The 10,519-nt window shown below is 44.4% G+C and overlaps 1 protein-coding gene across 5 annotated transcripts in view; it reads right to left on the reverse strand.

Moving 5' to 3' along the window:
- The window catches only part of CYFIP2 (cytoplasmic FMR1 interacting protein 2), a 53,507-nt gene that overhangs the window by 9,912 nt on the left and 33,076 nt on the right, over positions 1 to 10,519 (reverse strand). For 4 of the 5 annotated variants that reach the window (XM_065029696.1, XM_065029693.1, XM_065029694.1 and 1 more), the window contains exons 24-27: positions 5,810 to 5,953; positions 4,160 to 4,250; positions 3,349 to 3,479; positions 186 to 258 (exon numbers count right to left, since the gene is read on the reverse strand). In XM_065029696.1, the coding sequence (XP_064885768.1) occupies positions 186 to 258; positions 3,349 to 3,479; positions 4,160 to 4,250; positions 5,810 to 5,953 (439 nt within the window). The remainder of the gene's footprint in view (positions 1 to 185; positions 259 to 3,348; positions 3,480 to 4,159; positions 4,251 to 5,809; positions 5,954 to 10,519) is intronic. The other variant, XM_065029697.1, reaches the window with a different exon arrangement.

Below are 10,519 nucleotides of genomic sequence, written 5' to 3' on the forward strand. Positions count from 1 at the left end.
TCATTCTGTAACTAGGCTACAGAAAATGCACCCCTGGCATGTTTCCACCTGACTTTTGGCTGTATCCACTCAACTATTTCGAGGGGGAAGCAGGGCCAGAACTACTCCTCAGCAGAAAAGGGAGAGAAACAGCTTCTGGGCAGAGACCCCTGAGTCTGTCCACTGCTTCTCTCTCAGCTTCTTACCTTTGATGTAGACCCTGGGCAAAATATTTTGGAAGGGAGCAGCATGCAGCAAATCACAAACTTCTTCCTGGGACTGAGGCAGGAAGAAAGAAAGATAAAGTAAGTTAAAAAATAACCTATAGGGGTTGAGTGTATGGCTCAGGGGCCTGGGCAACACCACAATTCATGTCTACAGCACCTATTCAAATCCAACCCAGCTCAGTAGTAACCCTGGTGGTTTCAACCTAAAGGAACTAAAACCGGAAGAAATACCTCTCAACTTAAGCCAGGAAGTTTCCTTAACTCAAATAAGTTACTTTCTGCCAGTACAAGGCCAGAGCTTTGTATTTATTTTCTGTCCCACTTACTAGTGCTGCAAGTAAGAGGCAATAAAGAACATGGAGATTTCAGTTCCATCTTCACCTGATGACTTCCTGCTGTTTAGTTTTACAGAGAGTGCCCAGGTGGAAATAACCCTTTGGCTTACTTATTTTAGGGTGTGTCTGTGTAAAATATACTGATGCATGGCTATACTGCAAATAGATACAGAATACGTTGGTCAGAAATTATTTGGTTGTTCATATGGTGTTCTCAGTCAGGGCTACCAGACCAGAATCCCAGTGGTGTAGGCACTGGGGAGATTAAAACAGAAGTCCAGAGAGGAATAACATCATGAGATGCCACCTGAGAGAATGCATGCCGATGCACTTGAGAAAAAATAATCCCAAACACAGATGCACAAGGAGAAGAAACCTAGAAATAGGCAGGTGGAGACTGAGGAGCGATGGCTGACAATACATTGTATACAAGTCTGCAATGGGAAACAGCAGCAAGGAAACCAAAGCTGTTCAACACAGAGGCATTGCGTCACAACAAGGCATTCGTTTGCTCCTACAAAAGTCTAGTTCTAGGGCATGCTTTCAGTTCTGAGCTTATCATAGAGATTTAGACATACTCGAAAGCAGGTCATGACAGTGCAGCAAAAGATATTTGGGGCCAGATGGAATGGCTCAGCTGGGTCTGTTTGGGATGCACGGATGGATAGCCCACCTTCCAGCCAAGAGGGAGAGGACAGCGTAGCATGGAGCTGCAGGAGGCTGTACCGGCACATGGATGCTGGGATGAGAGCGAGTTTGTGGGACTGCAGTTTGTGACACAGTGCTGAAGTGACAGGAACAGCCCAGGGTCCCTCCATGTATAGAGAGATACTGATGCTGACAGAGTGTGCCTGTCACCTTGGTTATTTTGTTTGCAAAACACTATTCGTCCCTAGATGAATGTTTTTTCACTGCTGTTTCCCTCTGATAAAGAGAGTATTTTCACCATTTGCAGCCTGCAGTCACCTGACATCTGTCCCAAAATTAGTCGTGTTATTAACAGATTTCCTTCCCAAGGCTCATTACCTGACAGTACGAATTCTGCTTAGAAATTTAGTCCCAAGCAACCCCCCTCTCCTCAAATTTAACCAATAAAAAGGGAGCAGAATGGAGCAAACTGCTCGTCTTCACTAGAGCAGTGTCTGCCGCAAATACCACCAGCCTTAGTTCATTCTGACAGCTCTGAAAATAACTGCACCATAAAAGCAATTGCTCCTGCTGCATAAGAGCTCCATTAGAGGGAAAATCATCTTATGTGATGGCTCTTCAAATCTGACATCTTCCAGCCAGCGAGAATTAGTGCCTGCTGCATGTAAAATGGCTTGATAGTCTGAAATCTATTTCTGTGTAGAAAACCAGGGGATCAGAGAGGGAGAGACTTTGGCTGGCATGGAAAGTGGGCAGACGTGGACTTGGATGGGCAGCCTTCCTAAAGGGACCTCCACATTCTCACCATGTTCTTTTGTTTGATTTTCTGCTATTCTAAAATGCCAGTATACTGCTGATGTACAGCTCCTGGGACTGAAGGAACATTTTTGCACTGAAATGAAGGATTTCTAAAAGAAACCACTCTATGTCCCTTAAGTGTCCACTTAAAGATGGGACGGAAAAGGCAAATGCAGTACATCCAGCATAAAATCCAACAATGAGAACAGCAGAGAGCAGTGACAAAGCCATAAAATGAACAGAAACTGCCAGAATATAGTTGGCAACTCTGGTCATTCTATAAAATAAAGCCAAGCTGCTAGGTAATACACGTCTTTAGTTTTCTTAATCTTAAGCAACTACTACTCATTGAATGTGTTTTATACATCCTGTTAGGAACTAAAAGTATCTCTATGTGGGGTTAAGATGCAAAGGTAAGGGCAGAAATAACCATTTTGAGGATATGCAGAGATTTTTAGTCTTCCCTGTGCTCCATGGTTGGATAAAACTTAAAAATCTTTGAACTTGCTTGTGCTTTTGCTCTGAACAAAACTTTTTGACTTTGCTTGGAAGTCCCATTTCTGGAAAAACCAGATACAACCCTGCCAAAACCATTATGACATGGAATATGCATTTATAATGTAAAATTGTGTTGTTGAACACTCCTCAGTTGGCTCTGGGCCAAACTGTGAGATAAATTCACTACAAAGTAAATTTATTGTGTGAAAAACTAGACGTTAAGAAGATGTATGGCTCTTGGCCATAATCTTTGCCCTGTACCAGAAAGGGCATTACATGAGCTGAGAGACTTGTGCGTGTGCAAAACACTCATGCAGGGTGTAATACCAAGTCATCGCTCCGGCTAAGTTTTTGGTGAAGATAAGTCACAGGACATATATGGACGAGCTCTTCTGAGATCTTCCTGATGTATTGCTTTATGCTTATCACCATTAGAACCAATCAGTATTTCATTGCACTGGCACCCAAAAAAAAGCAAAGGGCTCAAATCTGCTTCTCACTGTGCAAATATGTATATAGAAAAGTAAGGATCCCTGCCCCAAAGAGCTTACAATCTAGAAATAAGCCTCAGTTGGTTTTATTGCTGAGAAGGACAAATTACAGGGTAGCTTTGGGTCCAAGAATTAAATCTAGATCTTCCAGTATTCAGATTCTCCTCCAGCAATCCCAGATATCAGTGACCAAGTGCCAATGCACATCATCTCCCACGGACCCCAATAACACAGCCTCATAGAGACCCTGAGTATAGAAGAAGCAGGAAAGTAACATTTGCCAAATGCTTCTGCTGGAGAACCCACTTCCACTTATGCTCTTGAGCAGGTAATTTCAAGTACGGTCTGTTTGTGCAGGGGGTTTTGCCTTACCAAAGCCTGCTCGATAAGGAGGCAGAAGAGAACAGCATTGCCCACTTCTCTGAGGCTCTGGAACACATCGGTCTTCAGCTCCGCGTACTCAATGATGTCCTTCAGCTGATGGTGGAAAAACTCCAGGATTCCTTAAAAGACAAGGAAGGGCAGTCAGAAAAGCGAGAGCAGAATTACCCTCTGACAACTTGGATAAAACAACAATCAGTGCCTGATATTTCCTTAATCACAAACTGCAAGTTGTAACTGCTAAATGGATGGATGGAGACTGACCCTGGGGAGAACTAGCATGCAGTGTCTTATCCTGCTTTCAGTAACCCTTGGGAAGTAGGGAGTAATTCACATGAAGTCCTTAGATTTCCTAATCAGAGGAAAAAAGAGATTCAAGACAATGCATGTCCTGATGCTGGCTAATGTGCTTCCCCATCCAGCTCAACAGCAGACTTCAGTCATGCTGCAAAAAATCTTTGCATCAACTAAGAAGATCTTTTGAAAAATATCAGTGAACCCACAATAACAAAAACTTACAAAATCCTGAAAACAACACATAAGGTACCAGAAGATATTCCCTTATCAGTCATCCACGTGTTCAAAGGGAAATTTCTAAAAGATTTCCCGGAAAAGTTTCCTATACGTGTTCCAGTGTCAACAGCAAAGAAGCTGAAAGTCGCAGTGGGCCTGGGTTGCATTCTGCACTGGCATGTCAGGTGCCAAACCTTGTTTAATTACTAGTGTGTGCCCGAATAAACACTATACAAACATGTGGGCAATCTCTTGCTCAAACCATTGTGCATCTTCCTGTAGCACCCACCTGGAGAGCCATATTCATGTCTTGGCAAGCGGCATATCTTGGGCATTACTTCAATCAGAGTCTTCACATACTGCAGGATGGTGCCTTGTAGCTGTTGGAGACAAAGGCTCATTAAACTGGAATGATGACTTCTCCTGGCGTTGGTTTTGAAAGAGGGCTGGTTGCAGACGAGTTCACATCTGACAGCACAGGATGAAACTTCAGCTGGAGTCTAAGAAGAACTTGCTTAATTTGGATTTCATCCAAATATAAAATTCAGGTCGAGTACATGGAGTTAAGAGTGATTTTACAGCTTCCTCCCAAATAATAAATCACAGCTGCGTGGATTTTCAACTTCAAAATACAGCTTGCAGTGTTTGCATTTTTGCAGCTGAAATCCAAACAGGGCTCAGTCTTAGATCCAGCTGGACTTGTGCTTCTAACCCAAAAAGCACTTCACCAGAGCCGCTAAAGGGGTCATTCCCCAGCACAGGAAATGCTCCTTCCACCTGAGGAATGATCACTACATTTAGAGTTTTTTTAAAAAATTACATAAATGTAGAATAAGCTTCTGCAGATCTGATTTTTTAAACTAACATGGACAAGAGCAAAGTATATTTCTTAGTTAAAAGCGTTTGCTGTCATTCGGAGTTATACACCTGCATCCTGTAGATACATTATCCAGGATTATGCACTAAACACCGTTTAGCCCAACATAGGATCTTTGTCTTTGTGTTGAATGCTGTCTGATCTTGCACACCAGCTACAATATTTTCAACTAATTGACACAAATTAGATCTTCAGTAACTGTGGTGCTTTACGGTAGGGAAACTGGGTATATGCTTGAGATTCTCAGTTTTATATTGCTTTGTTAGACAAGTTCAAAATTACGGCACTGCAGTCAAAACAGAATTTAAATATTTATAATGAATGAAAATCATCTTTCCAGTAAGGCAAGTGTTTTAGAAGAAAAGCATGACCTGAAAAATTACACATTTTTGCACACTCCCTCCTCTCAATGCTCAGTATTGTTAGTACGCTTACGGAGGACATGCGATCATTTCCATGCAGATATCACATTTCTCTTCTGAAGAAGAGAGAACTAGAAAGCAGACAGGGCTATTGGCACCCTGGCTTCTGAATATCTGATGGAAATGGACAGTATTGTTTCAATAAGGACTCATCTATAGCAGGAATTTTCTTATAAAGACTCGGGAAACTGGTATCATTACTTTTACTGCCTGCCCTCTACATTCCTGCAGTTCTCCAGGGGTATCAAAAGGTGGTGAGACACATTGCTCCTGTACTATCGCTGAGCACCAGCACAGGTCTTGAAGGTCCCCCAGACTGCGTGAGTGCCACATCCCACCCCATCACTTCTTGGTGGCTTTTAGCAAAGCAGCCTACCAACTCTCCCCCCCTCAGATGTAGGTGTCTGATCACAGTTAACACTTCAAGATGGTGGAAACGCTCCATCATCCCACGGGAATCACGGGAATTCCTCAGCAACAGTGAAAATCACACCAGTAATACAAGTGTTTCAGTGTGGATCAAGGGACACAAAGGTGCAAAGACGTGAACACACTAAACCCAAAGCCCAAGCTGACTGTCCAACTTGCACCTCTCAAAGCATCGAGGTTTCTGCATTGCCAGGGTCAGCCTCAGAATTACCAGGCTCTTGACGATCTTCAACAGCTCTTCCATGACCACTGCGATCCCTTGATAGCCAAGAAGCCTGCAGATCGTCTTGAAATGAGGCGGCCCCACAAAATTGCGGTAGGAGCTATAGATGTGACTGTAGGCAATGTTGAGAGGCTGAGAAATTAGAAGCACAATGACAATTAGACAGGAGTATTTGCCAGACCTGTAAGTAACTCTCTTAGTGTGGTGTTATGTTCCATCACTTCAAAGAATTTTTAAGAAAGAAGGAGAAATAATAATGACCATGATAAGTCCCATTTCTTCTACTTCTTGTGGCAAAGAGGAGATGGCTTTTCTTCCTACATCATCATATTCTAGTCATGTTCCTACGTGGGCATATTCTAATCTCAACACACTGTCATGTCACAAGGTTTATTATCCTTCTACGTAGCAACACCATTTTCATTTCCAAGGTAATTTACTTTCCCATACATTCCTGGTCAAGGATTTCCATTCACTAGCTCTTTGCCTCTTCAAACCCAAATTCTTCTCTACTAAAACAAAAAGCTTTATATACAGGTAACCAGACAGATTTTTCTTTTCTATGGGCACTTGGTTTAAATGAGGCTTACTAAGAAAAGTAGGAACTGCAGCATCTGAGCCTAAGGGCAGCTGGAAGAGACACAGAAAATATCTTTCTTTGCATCCTGCAAAGCTCTACATCTGCCTCTGTACTTAAGAAACATCCCTATGGGACTGTGAAACGGGCAAGAATCTAATCGTGGTCCAGGGAGAACAGTACCCAGGGCTCTTGGCCTCCCAAAATTTTTAGCAGCAGAAAACAAAGTGATTTCAAGGAATGTACTCTGTCAGTGTAATCTTGGAAATGTGGAAATTGTTGCAATGTTTTATCACTGGAACATTTATCGGATCCATCTAGTGTGAGGGAAACAGAAACAGGGGGTATTAATTCACTTGTGTGATCTGCAAAAAAGAAATACTGAAAATCAGATTTAGCTGAGACACCAGATGCTTGGCTTAGTCTCTGCAATAGAATTGTTGGCATCATGACTCAGCCCAGCAGAGAAGGGCTGCAGTCTCCCCCCATGACATCTAGAACCACAGCCACAGTAACCACCAAAAAAGCACATTCTTGAACAGATTCGGGCATGTAGTGCCCCTTCCAGCAAAACACAGATAAACCCCTGGCTTGTGCTTAATAAAAGACCTTTCTTAAACAAAGATAAGAAAACAAATTAAACTGTAACCCGAATGCACTGTGCAATGCTGACTTTGCTTCTGGTGTGAACGCTGCATCCCCGAGAGCCGCTGTGTCCCCATGGAGCACAGAGCTTGCTGCCTGCGGGTACCGCACACCCCGCGCTACCGGGATTCCCTTCCCTGCCAGGAATGGAGCTGAGGGAGCATGGGGACCATTGCAGAGCTCAGGGTGAAAGTGAGCAGGTGCTGAAGCAGTAGAACAGGACAAAATGTTGTCTATCCTCCAACAACGCAACTCCCAGCAACTGCAATGCAGCCAGCTGAAGGTTTCAGCTGTCCTCCAATTCTGACTCACTTCTCGAGATCTACTCTAACACTTTGAGTTGCTAATGACTTACAAAGTGAAGTCATTTGCTAAGAATCAGAAAAGCATTTTCTTTTGCTCTCAGCTATAGAATTTCAGTGGACTGATATACTGATCGCGCTTCCATAGACTTGTCAGTTGCTTTAATCAATTAACTAGTTTTCCCTCATTTTGTTACAGCCCTGCTCTGGTCCAGCAACTTATTGCCTACTATAATCCCTAGGTGTTCTTTGAAGGAGCTAGCAGAAAGAAGATACTTAGAAAGTCCCCTACTTTCGGTGAAATATAATTTAACCTCCTGGTCCTGATACATGAAAAAAACCCCTTTAATACTATTATGTACAGAAAGGCCACCTTGCAGGCTTTGTAGTGCATTACTTCACAGCGAGCATGAACTTTCTGTCCCATCAAAATTAAGGAAAGGGCCCTGAGTATGGGCCAGATTTTAAAAATATTTAGGCAGACAGATGCCTACGTTCACATCTCCTTGGATGCTAGCTCTTGTTAAGAGAATGGTGTTCAAGCATCCTGCTCAGGCTTCTATCTGCATCTTTAGACAGCCAAGTCTTTAAAAATCTGTTTGTCAGAGACTGATCCAAAGCCACTAGACACACACTGACACATGTGAAAAACAGCAACAGTTTACGTTTTGAAAAGTGTGTCTGTTTAAACACCAGGTAATGCCCAGCCTGGAACATTTGACAAGTGGCCAACACGATCACATGCACACACAATGGTCCCCTGAGACAGTTGTGGAGCAACTGGTCAGATTTTCCCCATAACAGGGCTGACGTTTCACTGTATGGGCTCAGCCGCCCACCCTGTAGCACTCCTTCGCCTCTCAGTGGGATAATGGGGCTGGAGGGCAGCTTTCAAGTGGGCTTTTCCCTCAAGCGGGGGTCTCAGCAATAAGCCTGATTGCAAGAAGACACATTTTAGGATATGCATTGGCTGCAGGCGAGCAGGATGATTCATCCCTGCCTGTCTGCAAGATGAGGTAGGTTCATTGAGCTCTCCACAGAGCCACAGAGCGCACTAGCAGCAGGCTTGTGTCTAATAATAATATTCTGCCAGCAATTAAAAATATAACTCCATTTAAGTGTGAGATACACAGCTTGGGGTAAAGACTGTAGGATGTAAAAAATGACACCAGTGGGTATTTTAAAACAAAGCAGCTGAAGGTGCAAGCTGGCTGCAAAGCACAGCTCGCTCCCCCGCCTGAGGCAGCCGCTGCCACCCCCTCTGAGAGTTGGAGCAAAGCCCCTGGTCTCACCTCCTCTTGGGAGCAGCAGCTGCCTGAGACACTGCAGAGGTTTGCCCCACCTTTGGTTTGGGGCCAAACAGGCAGGTTTTGGGGCTGGGAGCACAGGCAGATTGGGATTTGCAGCACGGGGCAGAGTTCCCGGTGTCCCACCTTGCACCCAGATCTCAGGGAGAAGCCACCCGTACTTGGGAGCTTTGGGAGCTCAGGAGGTTACTAGGGATGCTCTGGAGTGGATTCAGCAGCAAATTAAACAAGACAAAGCCCCATTGTCATTTCCATGTCTTAGAGCATGTTGTTGGCCATCACCCAGAACTGTCTCAGCTCACCTGAGGGAAGGCTGGGAGGGTTTTATCTAATAAAACAGATCAGAAAGAGACAACAGACAGATAATGCTGCCTATGCGGGAACTTCCTTGAAAAAAAGAGCTAACAGAAGGGGAATAGAGACAAAAAAGGACTTGCACACAGCCAAGACTAGTCCAGGCTCCCAGCCAGCCTAACTTCAGTGTGACAGCTGAGACGGTGTATAAGAAAGTGAAAAATAACTGACCAGAATTGTCAGAGAAAGGTCTCTAATTCAAACAGTCTGAATATGGCCATGGCTTGGTTCCTTCCCCTGCCACAATCAATGTTCACTCTCCCTATAAAGCTTTTACCATATTTAGCTGTATTATCACCAGACTTTCATGCAAAGAAAATACACATCCCCCAGCTGGGGTGAACAGGACATGTACAATGCAGCAGGCACCTTATACACAGTGTTGAGGCTGTGTCTGGGTATATTCTGTGTATAGAGGCCGTGTCAGTATCTCGTTTGTGTCTCAGCATAACGCCTGGCTATACCAACTAGTGATTTTCAGAGACTCCATGCACTGCTGTGATTTACACCTCCTGTAGCAACCACAGCACCTTAACATCTTTGTGCTGCCGCTGCAGACATGGCAGCAGAAAATAGAGCTGCTCCATCCCATTCACATGCAATAACTATTTTTACAAGCGCCGGCAGCGTGCACTGTCCTTCAGGTTACATCTGTCTGCGAGCTCATTAAAAATGGGGGGGGATGGAGGGGCGGTAGGCAAAGAGGGGAGGGAAGCAGGGATTTCCAGCAAATTCAGTGTACCCCTGGGTCAAGCAGTGCCAAGAAAAAGAGAAGCACTCAGGAAAATACATAAATGAAGCCTAATCTAAAGCATTTACAAAGCTAAGAAGTGGTTAACGAGCAGTAAGTAGTGGGTTGCTGGTAATTTTGCAGCTTCTTTGTCAGACACTTGGCAACCTGCTGTGTCGTATAAGTGGCTGAATGACAGAAAATGGCTCAGTTTCTGCTGGCCACTGGAGCGTGCCTGCGGTTTGCATCCCATGGTGGGGAGAGAGGTCCCAGGCAGGGCCACAACTGGGTCCACCTCCAGATATGGGGAACACCAGTGCTGGAGCAGTCCTGGCACTGCGATGGTTTTGGCCTCCTCTCATCCTGGCGAATGAGAAGTTCAAGCTTGATTTTGGGAGCAGGTATTACCAACACCACTGACAGCTTTGCTGTGGTTCCCTTTGAGCTAGCAGGACTCATGTCTGCACAGAGAAAGGGCAGCAGGACCCTCTGTGATTCTATGATTTGCTGGCCTAATCCAGCTATTCCCATTTTCCTCTGGTTCCTCTCCTCCTGCTAACACGTCTTATTTGTGAACAACTGAAATTTAATTTCAAAGCAACTGGGTACACTGATGAACTCAACAACCCAAACACCATAATAAAGCAGTTTTCTCACGAAAACATTACCACCTTGTGTAATCCACCTTTCTGAAGCACAGTTTTGTACCCTCAGCTCTCTCCCTCCAGGCAAGGATGTACTTTACTCACAGCATGGAGCCAGCTAAGAGCTCTCTATCCCTCC

Source organism: Columba livia, chromosome 14, assembly GCF_036013475.1.
Source record: "Columba livia isolate bColLiv1 breed racing homer chromosome 14, bColLiv1.pat.W.v2, whole genome shotgun sequence".
Classification (NCBI taxonomy): domain Eukaryota; kingdom Metazoa; phylum Chordata; class Aves; order Columbiformes; family Columbidae; genus Columba; species Columba livia.